The 19,116-nt window shown below is 45.2% G+C and overlaps 1 protein-coding gene across 1 annotated transcript in view; it reads left to right on the top strand.

Moving 5' to 3' along the window:
* The window catches only part of POLR3B (RNA polymerase III subunit B), a 72,361-nt gene extending 61,677 nt beyond the window's left edge, over positions 1-10,684 (top strand). The window contains exons 25-26 of the mRNA XM_058804683.1: positions 2,937-3,110; positions 7,154-10,684. Of these exons, the coding sequence (XP_058660666.1) occupies positions 2,937-3,110; positions 7,154-7,283 (304 nt within the window). The 3' untranslated portion in view covers positions 7,284-10,684. The remainder of the gene's footprint in view (positions 1-2,936; positions 3,111-7,153) is intronic.
* The last annotated feature ends 8,432 nt before the right edge of the window (positions 10,685-19,116 follow it).

Raw genomic sequence — 19,116 nt, forward strand, 5'->3', positions numbered from 1 at the left:
ATACCCAGTCCTGCTCAATCTTTTTAATAGAAAACCTGCTTTTAATTTTTCTTACAAGAGAGCAATGTGAGCTTTCTGCATGCAGAGTTGTTTTGATGGACATGGTCAGAGCTGCCACCTCTGTGTCTTTGGACATGTCAGATGTGCCAGGTCCTGTTGTGCGACAGGGGAGCAATGGGACCAACAGCGCTCAGGGCTCCCCTCTTCTGGGGCTCTGCAAGCATGGGATGCCCTCCTCCTTCACGCAGGGTTTTTAGGTAATGTTCCACTTCTTGGAGATCAGTGTTTCAGCAAACAACTCCATTCAAACTAGTCACTTGTTCTCCCTAGCAGGCACAAAGGAGATCTGCTGAGACCATGGAGGCAGACTTATTTCCCCCACTGGCCAGTGAAACAAAGTACAAGACCGTTCAGCTGAACCCGCTGTTCTTGCAGAAAATGCAGAATTAATGTCAATAAATTCTTAATGTGCTTAAAAACACTGAAGTTAATTGTTTTATGCTTTTTTGTTCTAAAAATAACAGTTGTATTGAATGAAGATCACTTCTTTTTTTTTATTTGAAGTATCACTGCATTTTATTTAGCATTTGAGTATTTTAGGAACTTACATATTTCCTTAATACTAAAAATATCTCTTCTTCTTGATATTCCAAATCTTGTTTTCAAGAGTCTGATTTGTTTTCTGATGTTATATTTAGAATAAAGAAGTTTTCGCCCAGAAGTTAGTCGCCCAGGGCAACAGCTGCAGTGTACATGTGCATAGTGGGAAAGGGGAAGCACAGATGCTTTATAAGTACTGTTTTAACATTTTAAACAACTTTTTATATGAAGAATTTTATAACTTGTGTGAACTAGAAAAATAATCTGATAATCTTAGGAAGCAGAAGATAGACTTATTTCAAAGTTTAATATTCACTCTCAATATTGAAATTTTTGGTACTTTAGAGAAGACTACTTTTTAGGTAGGTGGAATTTTGTTTTCTTTTCTTTCAATGAGGTCAGAGCCAGTAGGAGTGAAATTTGACAGCTAAAGGTTCAGGTTGGACTTTTTTTATTTGGGGAGCTTTTTTAATTTTTTTAATGGAATTTCATCTGCCTTGAAAATGTTCCTCCTGGATCTGTTGGAAGACCTATGGCATATCTAGGCATGGTGTTGAGGCCCCATACTACTTCCAGAGGTTTTATCTTGCCATAATTGGTGTGAGACTTTATTTGGGCTTACATTTGTAAAACTATTTTATCCTGAACAGCAGCACCAGGTGAAACCTCTGAAAGCAGACTAGTGTATTAAATAATATTATAGAAGTCAGTTCATAAAAACAGCTTGGGCCCTTCTAGCACCATAGCAAATATGTGATTCCTTGGAGGTCCAAACTGCTTTTAAAATCTGCCTCTTGGCACTTCACAAGAGAAGCTGCATTCACCACAGGGTTAGCCTTTAAAACAGCATCTGAACAGTGATGGTGCTATCATCTGGGGAGGGGGCCCTGGGGAGTTTAATCAGGATGTAAACAACTTCTATCCATTCTCCCAACAGTGGGAAAAACAGAAGGTTATATGAATGAAAAAGACAATTTGAATTACAAGCAGATTCGTTTTAAGGTTCCACTGCGGTCAGAGTAAGAGAAACTACTTGCCCCTAAAAACAAATACAACTTGTATCTTTACAAGGTGTTTTGATCTGGTAATTAGGCTTAGTTTTTACGTGTTACAAAAGATTATTAGATGTTGAAGGCTTTTATAAATTCTTTCCTGTGATTTGCAGCAAGTTGGCAAAATCTTATTTTTGTTGTCTTTAGTAAGCTTAAAAAATTCAGTTGTTAGAAATAATAGAAACAAAATAAACTCCAAAAGTAATGGGCCAGATCTGTCATTGAATATTTTAGGTGGATTACACTGCTACAAGTGTCAGAAACAGCACATAAACATGAGGTTTCAGGGAGCAGTGAAGCTCAGTAACTTCTTTTAAATTCCTTCTCTTTGCTGTCATGTTTCAGGGAATATACTAAGATAGAAATATTCATTAAAATGCATGCAGTATATTAGTGCTGTAGGAATTCAGGATTGTTTTTGTTTCATAGTTTGCTCTGATATTTGCATCCTACGTACTACATCATGGTACTGGTATATGAGAGTAGAACTGATACTATGAACTTGCAGAATGACAAACAAGAGGTTAAAAATTTTGATTGTGTCCAACAAAAAGATTGTCTTACGCAGTCTTAATGTTAGATTATATATAGTACCTTATTTTTTTACTTCAAAATCTTTAATGTATACTTGATTGCTTTATTAAAATTTTCCTCTAGCACCATAAGGACAGGAAGTCTCCTCAGACAATAAATAAAAGTTTGACTTGTGTAAAACAACCTATAGAACACAAAAATCGGTCTATTAACCATCATACATGAAAAAAATAAACTGGATAAATGTTACTTTAAAAAAATAGCATTTCAGTAATGAGTTAGCAATATATATACTACTCATTTGCTGACTTATTTGGGTGTTCCCTCACAGATCAGAACCACCTTTATTTTAGAAATTAGTCTTAGCTGTAGTTCAGCTGAAGCATTAGGTTGATGATTGATTCATTAACTGCTGAATATCATTTCATTTTGTTAGCTACAAACAATAATGTCTCATCAAGAAAAATGCCAAATCTGTGTCCAGATTGTCTTGGATACTCTTAGACATCTTTTTGTTTTCACTTATTCAGCTGCATTCTGAGAGGTAAAGAGCTGTGGCCTGGTGCTGCAGTTGCCATTTACAGAACTGCATCATATTGCAGGTACAGGAGCAACACATTTGTGGGATCAGCAGCTCTGGTTTGTAATGTCCGTCAACCCTGTGTTGTTCCTACAGTTTGAAGATAGCCTGGAGTCATAGAATGCATGTTTTGGGGTACTTACTGCATTTCTCAAATATTTATTTCAAAGGCAACCCACTGAAGGTCGATCCCGTGACGGTGGTTTACGTCTTGGAGAGATGGAACGGGATTGTTTGATAGGTTATGGAGCCAGCATGCTTTTGTTGGAGAGGCTGATGATTTCAAGTGATGCCTTCGAAGTGGATGTTTGTGGCCAGTGTGGCTTGCTAGGCTACTCTGGATGGTAAGTTGTCAGGTGCCTCTGTGTAACAGAACCTTGCTCTTGGTTGCAGTGCTTCTCAGTTTTCAAGAGCTCACAGGCACCAATTAAAAATCTCATGCACTTTAATCAAAAAGTTCAAAATTGGCTGAATTGAGTGTGTGGTCAGTGGGCCAGGGATCTCTCCTGTTGTGGGGGCACAGGTGTTGTCTTCCACAGCTTGGCTGTTCCCTTCAGTCTGTCTGCTGACCTTCCATTCCAGTGCTGACCTTCTGTCCCACGCTTGCAAGGGACTGCTAAGCACCCAATCCCATATATGATCTGTATTTTGAAATGGGGAGAACAGCAGTGTCCATGTACTGGATGGTTCTGCCAGCAGAAATGAGGATACTGGCTGGGCTACTCACACATCTTCCTGCTACAATGCCATGTTGAACCTCACAAGGCTGAAGAGTGAGAGTGGGCACAGAAGAATAGGAGAAGAAAGCAGTATCTACTGCTTTCTTGTTCTCTAGCTACAGTGTTCATAATCCCATGCATTTGGGTTTCTTTGGCTGTTCCCCTCCTAAATGCCTTTTGCTTTGTAATCTTGTGAAACAAGGAGTTCCTTCTCAAAGCATCAGGCAAGTGCACTGATCCCATGTTGGAGCTTGAGAGACAACCAGCTGCCTTGTGGAAAGCCTGTTTGGAAATCCAGTTGGCTTCTGCCTGAATGCCTTGTCTCTAGGAGACTTCTCTCTAGACTGGCTGGTTTACTCTGAGGCCAGTACTAACACAATACTGAGCTGGTCTCCTGAAAACAAACTGGTTTTTAATGTAGGGGAAGCATAAAACTAAATGAAAAACTATGTGTAACTCACCACCTGTAGCTGGGTTTTGCTTAACTGTCTCTTCTCTCCAGCAATTTTGAGATGTTAGATTTAAAATTGTCCCGTAGCATGCTGAAAATACCCACTCTTATTGGAAGATAAACAAACTTCTCTTTATAGTCTTAGAGGTCTCTGAGGGAGATGTTTTGCTTTGACCTGGTTTGGTTTTAGGCAAGCAGAAAACAGACTTGCGAGACCAATAGGAGTTTGAGATACAATGTTCTTGCAAGCTTTGCAAAAACAGGTGACCTGAAATCCCATGACTAAGGGAAGAAAAAATACATGGTGCACATTCAAGATAAAAGGTACTCTAATATTTATGTTGGGAAAAGATAGAGAATTAAAAGGAGGAGGAGAAAGATTCATTTCTAAACCTCAAAAAGCCATAGTTGGAAACTTAAGACATCTTGGATATCAGCATTAATTTAATGGGAGGGACAGGAAATTGGACTTTATTCACTTCACTGTCTCAAGTGTGATTTTTCTATGATGTAATGAAGTAGGAAAGTAAGGTGTATCCTCAGTTTGTAGATGTGTAAAGGTGACAGCTACTGTTTCTGCCCTTGGTCAGACCTTTTTTCTGAAGCATGTGGCTTCTGGCCAGAAACCAAGCACCACCTTTGTCTGCTCACAGCAGCAGCAGCTCTGCTCCTGGGGAAGCAGATGTTCAGACAGAGGTGGGTAAACCCATGAATTCCAGAGGAGAGATGAGCCCTTCTCTGGGCATTCTGAAATCGGTGATTTTCAGCTAGGCATGGTCCTGCTGGCTCTTGTGCCATAACCCTTTTTGAAAGTCCTATTTTTCTTGAGGGTGTGTTCAGTGTGCGTAAGAGGGGAGGCTTTTTTCTGACCCAGCTCTCTCAAAACTACTGCAGTGCAAATAACAATTGTACGAAGTAATGTGAAAGGAAGAACATGCCATAAATCAAAAAAACAACCACTTCTAACTGTGTAAAGCATTGTCCTTAAAAAATCTCACATGCAAATGTAGCTCAATTATTTTTTCAATAAGACCTTGACTTTCAGAGCAGTCCTTGAAGATTTTCAGAGTCCACAGAAAGTGAAAGTACCTTGAAGAAAATCAGGCATTTGAACTTTATTTTTAAGGTGTTGCTAATACAATTAAGTTTTTGAAGTTCATAGCAAAGTTAACTAACTCCTTAAATAATTGTGAAAGAAGCTACTGTCTCAGACAGAGCCAGACATTCTTGCAATCTGATTCTGTGAAAAGCTGTCTGATGTGTGAGAGTAATCAATAAGAGAGCTTCTGCTGAATTTTATACTGTGTCTACCAATATCTGAGGTAAGTGGCCCTATAATGAGCGTCACAGTAGAGACGAAGTCATTAAGAGAAACTTCCAAATGGGCCTTTTCAGTGACTCAGGCATTAATAAGACATTGCTGCAAGAAACCTTTTAGAAACATTGTTTGTATAGCTGGCATTAAGGGCACTTGTCTTATGGGAGATGAGCCCTTCCTCTCAGATAAGGACTAGCCCCTGGGTATGTTTTTCTGCAAGACAGTAACAGCAGATCAGTGTTGGGGCCTGAACTGGTATTTTCACAGGGGTGGGGGACTCTTGTGGCAGTGATAGAATTTGTCCCTGTTAAAAATGTGGTTGAAACTTACTATGATTTACATGGGTTTATGCAGATTTTCCAGCTGAGCTGTTGGAAAGGTGTTTAGGAGCAGAACTGCACTGAATGCCATGAGCAAGATTTGGTCCTTTTTTGGTGATAATTTATTCTGATCTCTCAAGTATTTGTATTTTAAACTATACATGAAGAAAAAATTTATTTCTGGTCCAGATCAGCCTTGAATGGTACAGTTGCCTTTTTCTGACCAGTTTAGTGTCAATTCTAATACTAAATGGTCTTAATGTACTTGTTTCTGTGATCTCTGTTTGACGGAGTTTTGTGCTTACTGCACCTTTCTGGGTGGTCCCCATCAAGTACAAAGCAGGCCCAGAATGGTGTCATTTTGAGCCTGGGTGCAGTGAGTAATCTCTGCTCCTCAGTCCCTAGGAGGTGTAATCAGATGCCAGACGTGTGCTTATAGCAGAGAAGTTGTGTCTCATCAGGCTTCCAGGGCCTGCAAGGAATTCTGTCTCTCCTATAGAAAGCAATTGCTTGCTTGCCATTGCTGGAGAACGGCTCCCACTGAGGTCACTTCCTCCCACCATAGAATGTACCTGTCCCTATAAATAGGGACTAGGGGAGTAGTTATAAACCTGCATTGACTGTGAGCCTTATTCTGTACCATGGAAGCTTGCAGGAGTTTTGCTAATTCCTCCTTAATTGGATCTTCAGACTGTTATGACTTTATGACAGAAATACAAATTTGAAACACAGGAACAAAAAAAAGGAGCTTTGTTAGACCATTAGGAAGTGCTTAGTCACTCTTTGTTCCCAAAGGAGTAGCTTTCTCAACTGTCCAAAACCAGAAAATTTAATATATAGGAGAATGAAGAAATAGGGAGGTTGGAAATGGGTTTTTATAAGAAATATTTTCTACCACCACTGAATTTGAGTCCAAATACTGTAAAGATGGCTGACTAGCCTATTTATTCCTTATATAGTCACGGTTATATCTATTTGGCTTAAAAACCCTTTCTCTCTGAATTTTAAGATCATTAGAGCAAAGAGCACCAAGATATTGTGTTAAAGCAATTTTACTGAGTTTCTGTCCTGACTAAAGTTTGAAGATCTAAGATGAGAAGGGCCTCTTTTCTGGAAAATGTAATGATTTGAGACATTATAGGGTGAAATTGCATATTAGAAACCTTCTTTCTTCCTGACTCTTCTTTTTGTGACATACATGTAGCATGGAAATTGGACCGTTAACCATTTTTTCAGAAGCACTTGGCTTTGTTCACCTCCTTTCTCTCACTGTGCAGTGCTGAATTTGTTGACATTTATGCGAGTGCTAAAGAAGCAGAAGTCAGTCCTGTTAGGTCCGGAGCACTGAGTGATTGCCCCCCTAGAAAAGTGCAGGTTTAACATTAAGCTCCTATTGATTATTTAAGGACTTTAAAGCTATGACTTAAGCACTAAAATGTGTCTCAAGCATTTGGTGTTTCTAGGACTGTGGTGAGTGTTTAAATGTAGATGGATAAAACAACAGTGGCTAGTGGCTATAAATTGGGTTTTTTCAGCAGAAGTTACTGACCAACTCTTAACTTTTTGTTTGTTTCCCTAGGTGCCACTACTGCAAATCTTCATGTCATGTGTCTTCACTGCGCATACCTTATGCCTGTAAACTCTTATTCCAAGAGCTGCAATCCATGAACATCATACCTAGGCTAAAACTTGCTAAGTACAATGAATGAACAAGATGAAAAATACCCCAAAAAAGTACCTTAAGGAATTATATGAAAATCCAGCATATCTCACTGGGAGTTTTTTTGGTGAACAGGAATAAACTCTAAAATCTGAATGAAGGGAGGTGCAAGACAGTAGGAAATCTTTCTTACATATCCTCCTTGTGTTTAGGCTGACATGGATGAGTCTGTCAGTGAAATACACCAGGAGCAGTTCAGAAGCCTTGATTAGTCATGAACAGGACATGTGGGAATTGAGGAATAAGGCCATGGTCCAGCAAAGCACTTGGATCACTTCAAAAAATCCCATGCTTGTGTTTGAAAAGGTCTTTGCTGGGCTAGTCATAAGCAGAGCTAAATACACATCTTATTCATAGAGGTTAAAAATGTTTTCCAAACCATTGTAATAAATGTTTTAAATAATACTGGCTGAATATGTTAACAGTTGTGTAAGGATGGTAAGGTGTTAAAATGTCTAAACCATTTTCTGTTCCTAAAGTATGTTCATTAAAGTGTTAAAATTTTCTAAAATAATGTCAGTGTTAGAGAAATGGAACTACTTTCTCAAGGGCTTGAGATCAGACATTTTGAGTGAGATTTCAGCATGCAGGTGCATTTGTGTGCCAGCAGTGGTGTGCTTGTACTGGTAGTATGTTGCCAACTAAATGTACGCTTCCGTGAAGTTCAGGGGAGGAGGTAACTGCATATGTAGCAAGTGCATGATACAGCACACAGATACCCATTCCATTCCTACTGATGGTAGCAGATCTGATAATACACTGGCTCAAAGTCCTGAAAAGACAGGCTGCAAACACCAGGTAATGATCATTACCTAGTGTGCTGTCATAGGACTCTAGAACTTTTTTAAAAATATGAACATAGCTAAAACATTTTAAGAACAAAACAAAACCAAACCTAGGAAGAACAACAAATCCTTCTCTGACATTGAAGCAGGTTTGAGTGACCCTGAAAGGATTTAGAAGGGGAACAGCTGGATTGTTTTCATGAGGTCTAAGCCTAGAACTAAAGCAGTGGATGAACTAAGAATCATTTAGTACTCTAAACTGATGAGCCCTTACTCAGTTAACTTTTTAAGCAAAGGACATCAACATGCAGATTTCCTTCAGTGAAAAGCAGCACTCTGGGTCAGCGAGGATACGGAACACTGCCTATGATGTAGAAGTCCTGAGATGCTCTTTGGCTCCTCATGTGTCTGAACTTTGTGTGCTGATCTTTACGATCCTGCTGATCCTGACACTGCTCATGCAATAATGTTGCTTCTGTTCTCTTAGCTCTGAGCTTAGATGAGTATTAGCCTGAGCAGATTTCTTTTTAGCCTTCAACTAAATGCCTAAACTTGAACTTTTGTGTTGGGGCTTAAACACCAAGCCTGAAGAAATACAATCTACTTTCCTTCTCTCCCTCCCACCCCCATTTTTCTTGCAGTTGGACTGGTGACAACACAGATGTCAACACAGCACAAACTGGATTGGAAAAGCACTTGAAGCACCTCTTCCAGCATCCAAACAGCTCAGGGTTATTTACAAAAGAGTTTTAAGAGAATGAGAGAGTGACATCCTCCACACTGGAGGAAGAGGTTAACCAAAAGCCTCAACTGAATGAGCAACTTGTGCTTTGGTGCCTGAGATGCCCAGCTGCGGCTCGGGAGCACCAGCAGAGGGAGTGAGCCTCTAAGGCTACGGCTGCTGGGGGGCACCACAGAAACACGCTGAGGATAAGGGTCCTTGCTCCCTAGTCCTCTCCCTAGGTTGGGTGGTCAGAGCTGCAGGACATGAAAGACTAAGCAATGTGTACATTGCATATGTGGAAATTGAAGCAGTTACAGCAGAGATGGAGGAGGAACAAAAAATGTGCTCGTGAGTAACCTCATTGAGAGAAAAGGTCTGTGTGCAGCCCTGAGGAGGAGCCTTGCAGCTCATTCACCTCAAGCTGATGGAAGCCTGGGGATGAAGGATATCCTGTAATATCTGGGGTTTAGGAAGAAAGAAAGGACCAGCCATAAGAATGATTGATAGATCCAGTAAAGTATAGAAACTGGACATGTCAGGCAGTAAGTAAGGGTAACCCACTGTCAGCTACTCTGGTGATACCTACATCAGCTGTGTTTATACATCACTGCTGCCTGACCTAAGCCTGTGCCTACACTGGAGGCTTATTTGAGTGCAGATCTGGGTTGAAACTGATGTTTACTTCTTATGTCTCTCTAGGAGGCATCTCTCTATGTTCCATCATAATTGACACCTACAAGTAATCTCTTGGCAATGGAATAAGCATTGCAAAACCAGCAGCAGAAACAGAACAAATGGCTATGGATTCCTGAAATATGGTTGGTCAAAGTGGCAATTCATGGAAGGAATCCTACTATAGTCAGGAAAAAATTATAATGCATGGACTGATGAGGTAAAATACAGAACCCCAGAGCTGTCACATTACTTTCATCTGGTGAGCCTCATCCTTGCAGCGGTTTGAATTATCTTCCCAGACACCCTCCCCTCCCCCCCTTTTTTATACTGTGGATGCCTTCAGAAAGTAAGTCTTATGTCAGCTCATAGCTGCATTGCTGGAGCTGGTATTGCCCAGATCAACCCTGCCATCACTGTCTAACTACTGGATTAGATACCGTATTCTGAACAGCACCTGACACAATCTGAAGGCTTTAGCTCTAAGAGCTGTGGCTAGAAAAGTACCACAAGGTTTCCATTCCATTGCAACTTCTTTATTCCCTGTATATAGTGTCCAGGTCTTGAGCATCAGTCCCAGCATCAGGCCCATACCAGATGCAATGCATTTTCTGATGTGAGCTAGAGCTGTGTGCTGCTGTTGGAAAAGATACCTAGCTCCATGTAGTATAAGTTATCACTTGCTTTGAAGATAAAGGGTTAGATGCTATGTATCCTAATGAATACTGTACATGTCCAGCCCTACTGTTTGGTTGTGAGAAACAAAATGAAGCTAGGGCTGAGCTGCAGAATGCTGTGGGGTAGAGAGCAAAGCACAGGGCTTCTGGCCAGTTCTGGAGCTGAGAGCAACACAGGGCACTAGTTCAGAGTTGGGAGAAACAGCTACACTTCAGATCATTTATGTAACTCTTACAGGTATTTAATGTTTATTTTTTCTTAAGGTAAATGTATCCAAACATTGAAATAAGAAAAACAAACTGTAAAGGAAAATGAAACCAGACTGGCCAATTTTCAAACCATTCAAAGAGGATATATTTTGAAATAAAGGCATACTGAGATGTAATAATTTTAAGATGAAAGTAAAGGAAGGGCTCCCCACTATGCACAATTGGTTTTGTTTGTAATGCCCATATCTCGTTAAGAGTTTTTCTTACAAAGAAGCTTCAATGTCCAGCAAAGTGAGCTTTTTAATTCTTTGGACTCCTTATTTCTTGCCTAAACAGGGAGGAAAACCAATGAAAAACATAGACTCATGATGATGAGAAATTACTATGTCTCTTCTCATGTTTTCTAATGGTAAATAAAGAAAATATCTGTGGTTTATAGCAAAATGGGAGTACATAATAATTAAAATCCTATAAAGACTGAAGAATATTTCGCTGGTTTGTGGTAACAAATGGCTAACTAATGAAAAGTGCTGTGCACCTGACAATGAATTTGCAAGCCCTGCTCAGACCACCTGTAAGGCCTGACAGTAACTAGTGTCACACAGCTGCAAAACAAAACTAGAAGGGCTAAAAATACTACTGTACTTTGCCCCAAGGCTGTTGAGGATGAGGATGGCCCTAGTGAGTGGAAGCATAGGCCTTGAAACAAGGTCACTGGCCTGCAGCCCTCCCACAGGAGCCCTCCTCAGCCGTGTCTCAGCACAAGCACCTCTGGAGCTGTGGCAGGGAGTGCCTCCAGCCGGCCTCTCCTCCCATTGGAGCTGAGGATTGTTTTACAGCCCTTTGCCATTTCAGCAGGGCCATGGGGCACTTGATGAATCCCCTCCTCTGAAGAGGACGTGACTTGCCCAGGGCCACAGAAAAACTGTGCCAGAACTGGGATCAGGGCTCCACAGTCCCCAGGTGCCAGACACGTGCTTGCCTTAAAACTGAGCACTTCATCAAACCGTAAAATCCAGCCAGATGGTGACTCGTTACTATTATCTGGACCAGTGCTGGGAGGCTTAACGTGTGCAAGGCACGATGAGGATCTGGATTCCAGTTTCTGTGTCTAAGGCTCAGAAGCCCAGAAATGGACCCATGTTTTGGACCTAAATGCTGCTAGGAACTTGAATGTGTTTGAATCGAATTCTGACTTCAGTCCATCTTTCTCATGAAATTCTTCTATCTCAGCATGGGCCCACCAATTTCAGTGGAGGAAAGGGGTTCCTTTCTTTGGGAAGGGGTAGAAAGATGCAAGAGTAAGAACATCTACTTTTGTCAATCTTACTCTGCCCTGGATATGTGGCCCCAGTCAGACTCTGTGCTTTCAGGTAGTGAAGACTGCATGACTCAGTTTTGCCTCTCTGCAATCATTTAAGAACTCACCATATGAACGTGGGAGGCAAATGCAGCCCCTCTGCCTTCCTTACGTATGAACATACCTACATCCCAAAACACCAGAACTCTCAGTTAAACTCTCCAAACCTAGGTCAGAGCTAATAAAGAGAATTTTTGAAGTTGTTTTTTTTTTAAAAAAAAGCAGTCTATATGGCTTTATTCTTTCTGTCTCAAAATCAACAGCAAAATTTTTGTTGTCTACCCAGCAAATGGACTTAGGCCTTTGTTTCACCTTCCAAAAAATTCTTCCAAGCTCATGAGCTGCCCATTGCTCTTTTCATCTCACTGCTGGGGAAAAAAAACTGCTGTCTGTTCTCCTAACTGTGGTTGCCTGTTTATTTTTGTGTTTCCTGAGGCAGGTAACTCCGAGGTGGTTCCAGTGACCACATATTTTTTCCAATAACTTTGTTGTGCATGTCCTTATCCCCACCTCCCAGTCAGTACAAAAACAGCATGTTAGATCCAAATCAAAAGTAATTCCCTGCTGCTGACTGCAGCAGAGCCTTTGTCTTTCCCTAGCCTGAGTTTTGGGGAGCTCCTTGACCTGTGCATATGCTTTACCATTGCAGATGGTGCCCCGTTGTCATTGTCTACTTGACAATAAAATTTTATAAACTAAGAAATATCTCAAGAACTAAGAAAGAAATGGGCGTGCTTAACAGCAAATAGCTCAAGAACTAAGAAAGATATTGGCATGCTTAACAGCAAAGTTCTAATTTCTTGCTAAAATTATGTTCTAATAATGGAAACAGTTTTCCCCTGAACTCCTGGTGAATTGGAAACTTAAACTCTTCAAGCCTCCCCCTGCAAGTCAGAGGCAGGCACTGAAGGTAATTCTCTGTGCTCCAGGCAGATCAAAAGAAGCTCATTATCAGTCGATCATCTAAAAGGATATGACAGCTTCACATCCAGTTGTTCGGCAGCTGAGATGCAGTCTGGAATGGATCTTTTCTGTGTCTGTTGTCTATAATAGCTTTTAGGGCTGGCTCTTCTTCCAACACACAGTACAAATCCTCTGGTAACTAGTACCAGCCACACACAACAAAAGCCAGCTAAATCTGGTGTAAGCTCGGAAATCGATGACTGCTTGCCCTTTTCTCAAACTCAAGTCATCAAGTGTGTCCCAGGCTGAGCATTCTGGTCAGCAGTCCTGGGAGCAGTGGTTCTTCTCAACAACATATGCTGATACTACCCAGGAGAGTGAATTCCCTTTCTCCCTGCAGACTGACCAGTGACCAGTGTGAACCAGTGGTCTCTTCTGGCAACACTGTCACTGCACTACTTTATAAACAAGAAAAGAGCTTCGGCTGAGCAAAATTCCTTTCACAGACCTTAATAAGAGAAGATCATCTAAGGCCGACTGTGCTCATCTTCAACAAAACTTGGCTTCAGAAATGTCTACAGTTACAGCATACCAGCTGCAATTCATGTTACTTTTCTTTCCAACTAAAAGGAAGGTGCCCCCTGCCCTGTGCATGTGCAATCCATCATTTGCATACCTCTGCTCTTATAGTTTTCTCCCAGATACCTGCATATGTGTCTGCCCTAGCCACTTTCTCGTGGTGCTTGTGTCAATTAAAGGCTTTTGAAGGAATTGGTGCACTTGTTTACCTAGGCAGCCTTTTGATGTTCCACTCCCGGTTCCTGCATCTGTCAGCATCATGTTCCCCAAGCACAGACACAGAGTTGATTCCAGAAGTCATCTGTCAGCTTACTCCATATCCTGTCCTTCACCTATACATATAGCTTCCTCAGGGGTGTTAATATATGTAAAATAAAGTTAACATTTCCTGTTCTGGTAATAAAGATGAGGAAGTGGGAAAGAGAAGCCAGTACAGAAACAAGATCCTTCTCTGTTTCTTCCATGGGATTTGCCCAGAAGATGAAGATAGCAGAAACAGGAACGGAGCTGGAAAGGAAGGTTGACAGAAGCATGGGTTCATACTGAGAGGAGGAGGCTGCTGGCTCAGGCAGGGAAATATGGAACCACTCACTGCAGGCCACTGATAAAATAATGAAGTGTCACTGTGTGTTTGGCTATTGCCAGCAACCTTACAGTCTTCACAGAGATACTTCAGATCCAGAAGGATCCCCTGAGTCACTGAACTCAGATCCCTGGTATTGCAAAGAGCCATCTTATGTAACTCCTTTTACGAGCAATTCCCATCCATTCCTGAAACTAATGCAGGCTGCCTGGGAATCTATGGGAAAACTTCAGTACAGCTTCAGCCTTAAGTTGCATTTAGTAGAATTAGCTAAATTAATATATAACAGTTTGGGGTTTTTTTGTTTTGTTTTGTTTTTTGTTCCTGTGCCAGTAGTTTTGCTGAAAATGCTTTTCTTGGGGTTTTTCCCCAAAATATTTGTTAAGAGTTCAGTACAGATGCTCAGAGTTTAGTACCAGCATAAGGAGCTTTTTATGTCAAAAAAAGTGTGGTCACAGCCTACTGGCACAGACAGCTGTAGAGTAAAAGACAGTCCTAGAAATGTGTTTTTCTGCAAGATCTCAAAATACCTGGGTGGTAAGTTGATACAAACTGTCATACTTCCATTCTGCCTCTGTTTAGCTGAACCATCAAAAGAAACTCATTATCTGTTGGTCACCTAAATTGGTATGTCAGCTTTGCATGCAGCTGTTCAGAAGCCTGGAATGTGTCTTCTCTTCTCTTGATGATCTCGCTCTCCCTTCCTGCACCAACAAAAGTTTGTATTCTTGAATAAAGGTGATATTCTTTTCACAATAGCAGCTGAATCCCGATCCACTCAAAATGCATAATCTGATGCAGCGTAGGGTTAATCTCCATATATTTTATGGCTTGTGGATGATCTGCATAGGCAAGAACTTGGAATGAATATTCCCATTTGTATACTTTTTGCATCCTTGCTGAGACCTGCCCATTGTATTAAATAAAAAACTGTAGCTAGTGACTTGTAGTGCTTCCATCTGAAAACTGCCAGCCTGCAGCACAGGAGATGCTCTGTGCTTTCAGAAGAATAAAGTACTTTAATGTGTCCTATGTGATATTCAGAAGCATGAGATTCTATTTAAATAGATAAGCAAAACCCAAACAAGAAATATTAATGGAGCTATGAAGTACACTGGGATGACCTGAGACACTGGAGGGGGGATTAGGTAAGCCGGAAGGCAACAGCATTGACATATTCCACAAGAATGTTGGGACAGGAACTAACCTGGAGAGGCAGGGAGTAAACACATTGCAGCAGGTATCTCTGGTCTAACAAAAGTGCTGCTGCTGATCCTACCCATGCATCATCCTCCATAGAGAACACACACCTTTGCATCCTGTCAAAGAACAGCCCAAGCCTCCAGACTTCCAGGCTGTGCTAAATCCCATCCTTTTCATCGCCCCCAGAAAGAGCATATCCCTATCTTCACAAATCCTGTATTTTCGTTCTGCTCATCTCTGAAATACCAGCAACACAAAAGCATCTCTGAAGCTTTACACCGGTGAAGGTGAATTTTCTACAGGTGCAGGGTGCCCGTGAGGGATCCCCTGCGGCTGCCACAGCATGTGTTCCACATTTCCAGCAGCTGGGCTCCTGCCTGCGGGCACCTCCCCGCGCCACGGGGCGATGGATGGCGAGTGCCCGCGGGCTTGTGCCGGCCCAGGGCTGGGCGCCTCGCCCCGGGGCTGCCGAGCGCTGTGACCACCCGCTGGAAGCCGTGGTGACGCCAGGTAACTCCCCGCGAACAGGCGGCGCCGCCGGCATCCTCCTGGGTTTTAAAGATAACGAGGGTTTCAAAACCCCTTGAAGAACGAGCCCTGCTCTGAGACAAAAATGTCCCTGAGGTTTTTGGGGGTCTTCTGCCCCCGCACGGAGCCCTGGGCTCTCCTGAAAAGAGCAGGCTGGTCCCGAAGGGCCCTCACCCACGGCCTTCCCTCGGGCCCCCTTAGGGCTTGCATCATTCACGATAAAGCCCCGGGAGAAAAAAAAAATGGGGGGAAATCCATTAAAAGGCGGAGAAATGTCACCGTTTTGGCTGTGACAATCAAAATCCACCCGCATAGTCCGCAGGGGCGTTTTGCCGCGGGGCTAAGCCTGTCCGCTCGCTGCGGGAGCGGGAGGCTCCCCGGTACGTGCGGTGGGGGCGAGGCGGCCGGGCCAGAGCCCCGCGGGGGCGGCAGCCGGGGGCCGGGCAGCCCCGAGGAGGACGGGCCGGGGCCGATGGGTCCTCTGGGCAAGGCCGGGGCGGCAGCAGGAGCCGCAGGCCGCGCCGTCGCGGGGAGGCAGCGTGGCAGAGCCGGCCGTGCCCGCCCTGTCGGGGCCCCGGTGCGGCGCCGCCTGGAGCAGAGCCAGCCCGGCGGCACCGGGGGCTGCGGGGAACGGAGCGATGGAAGCTCCCCGTCGGCATTGCTATGGCCGTCGGGAAGGAGTAGAGCCCCTGCGTTGGGTTCGAGTTGTTTTTTGTGGTGTAGAGGGCAGAGGGAGGAGAAGCATCAGGCACGAAGACCTTGCTCCCGCCTCGCAGGACGCATCCCCGCGGCGGGCAGAGCCGGCCGGCGTCCTTGCCGCCGCTGCGAGGGCTTCTCCGCCGGCTGCGTACTCGATTTTGCACCGTCTCTCTCCGATATTATTTTTACTTAGTGCACATTGGAGGGGTCCCCACGCCAAAACTCGGCCTGTGGGGGTGCGCAGCGGCCCCCCCGGTGCCCGCCGGCCCAGCCCGAGGGGCCGAGGTGCTCCGCCGGCTCCCCCGCCGCCGGCCCGCCTAGGGATGGGAAGGCACCGCGGAGCTTCCTCTTTAGCAACCTCGCCGCTTGTTTTGCTGCGTGGAGTTGGTGGTTTTGTTGTTTTTTTTTTTTTTTTTCCCGACGGGGAGAGGGAAGGGGGGTAGTCTGGGTGTAGGGAGGGGAGAGGGGGAGAAGAGTGGAAAACGTTGGCTCTGTCCATGGTCAAAGTAATTCAGCTATAATCCCCCTTTCTCTTCCTCTCCTGGAGCTCTATTCATATTCTAATCACAGCTTTTCCTTCCCTAAACCAGCCACTTTTATCAGAGCCTTAGCTTTGCACTTTTACTTCCACTTCCAGCACATACAACGGCACGCAGAATAAGCAACTTTTTCCATCCTCTGTCCTGCCCCACTCTCCCCCCGCAGTCCACTAACCCGAAAAGGGATCCTCGCATCCTCGGACTAAAGCTGGGAGGCAACACCAGTTCGAAAATGCACCCGTTTAGTTCTTCAATTCTCTTGGCAATCGGGATCTCCCACCCCCCTGCTTTCCGCCCGGTCCCATGGAAAGCTCTCCGGGTCAGCCGCTCTCCGCTGCCAGACCAGCCGGTGGCGAGCGGCCCCCACCCCGCCTTGCTCTCTCTCCCTGAGGCCCGGGGAAACGCACGAGAGTCCCCGCTGCAGGTCTGCAGTGCCAGCATCGCTTGCAGAGACACTGGCAACTTCTCTCTATCCTCACACCCCTCTTTCCCACACACATCGCCCTTTTTTTTTTTTTTCTTTTCTTTTTTTTTTTTTTTTTTTTTCTCTCCAGTAAACTAAGCTTACAAGATATTTGGGAAGCTGTGCGGCTTCCAATGCCATGTGCCCGCGAAGGATCCTAACCCAGCGCCCACCGGGAGGAGGAGAAAGAGGAGGAGGAGGAGGAGGAGGAGGGGAGCTCGGCCGCGCTGCACGCACACCCGGCAGCCCCAAAGAGCACAACCCCAAACCTACTGCCCGTTTGAAGATCTAAGCCAATTTTGATCTCGGTCTGTAATGAGCCAAGGACCTTGGGTGGGGGTTGGGGGAAGGAAAGGAGGAGTGGAAAGACCGCTGGAACTTTAAATAAGAAAAACGTTTCTAATGCTCTAATAGAAGAGGGAAGTCGAAGTGTTGGGATTGCGTAGATCTAAGGCCCCCCCTTTTTGGAGGAAAGCTTTTCTTATTCAAAACAGCATCACAATGGGCTTCACATTGAGCCTTGCCACATCCCCATCTGAGTAGCAGCCATTCATCAGGCTGGCTGGCCTATCAATGACATTTCTCCCATCAGGGCTTCTATAAAATGATGCTTTTTCCCATGAAACATCCGCAAACATTTTGACGGGTCTGGCTTTGCCCCGCTGGATTACGGAGTGTCCCTCTCTCCCGCTGTACACCCCCCCCCCCCCCCCCCCAACTATCTGCCTGTGTCCTGTCTCCCCACCCCCTCGCCGCTACCCTGCTCCCTCTCCCCTGCGTATCTCTGAGATAGGGGCTCTGCACACCCCGGGACCTTGGGGCTCCCGTCCGTCCATGGGAAGAGCATGCATTGCGGGTTGCTGGAGGAACCCGATATGGACTCCACAGGTAAGTCCCCCCCGCAGGCAGCGGGCTCCTTTCGCCCTCAGGGAGGACTTTTCAACTTGACCGTGGCGACGGGGGCAGCGGGGGCAGCGGCCCGCAGCACCGGCCTCGCAGGCAAATGAGCCCGGGCGTGTGCGGGGCAGCGGGGAGCGGGGAGCGGGGAGGCGGAGGGGGAGCTCTCGCTCCGGGGCTGGAGGACCCCTATGGTTCCACTTGCAGATACGGTGGAGCAGAGGGTGTTTTCTGTTTGTTTTTGTTTTTGTTTTTGTTTTTGTTTTGTTTTAATTTTTTTTTCGCCCTTCATCATAGGCTGTCGGCCAGCAAACTAATTGCCTCCCCGCTTCTAGTTTTAGGCGCTCACTTAGGCTAGTGCAGCAACGAAGCGGGAAAACAGTTTGGGCAGGAAAACTGGGTTTGCTAGGGAAGATGGTTGGTGGGTTAGGGCAAGCCCAGCACCGAGGTCATCCTGTCCCGCGGGCAAAGTCGGGGCTGGGCCGATTCGGAGGGAAGGAAGTTTGGGGAAGGGCAGGGCTGGGTCTCTCTCCCCGCACCTCCAAAAGATGCGCCGGCCGGTCCTGTAACCTGGCGGGAGAACCGTGGCCGAAGTACCACCAGCGGGCGCCGCCAGCGGGGAGAAGCCCCGGCGGGAGGGGACAGGGACTGCCGCAGAGGCGAGGCCGCCCTCCCCGAGGGCCGCGGCCCGCGCTCCGCCACCCGACGGCCGCCTCTGCTGCCCGGCCCGGCCCGGGGGCGGCGGGGTCTGGAGCCAGGCCCCAGGCCTAGATGTTCCCCCTGTCAGCCGGCAGCCTCCCGAAACGATGGCCCCTGCTCTCCCGCTCCCTCCCGCCCCCCTGCCCGCGCTCCCGCGGTTTCCACCGCAGCCTCTGCTCTACCCCGGGCTTCCGCCTGCCGAGGAGGGCGGGCGGCCGCCACAGTCACCTCTGAAATTTTCATTTATTTTATTAGCGGAGGAGAACACCCCCTCCCTCTCCCGTCCCTCCCTGCCTGCCCG

This window comes from Ammospiza caudacuta, chromosome 5 (genome assembly GCF_027887145.1).
Source record: "Ammospiza caudacuta isolate bAmmCau1 chromosome 5, bAmmCau1.pri, whole genome shotgun sequence".
Classification (NCBI taxonomy): Eukaryota; Metazoa; Chordata; class Aves; order Passeriformes; family Passerellidae; genus Ammospiza; species Ammospiza caudacuta.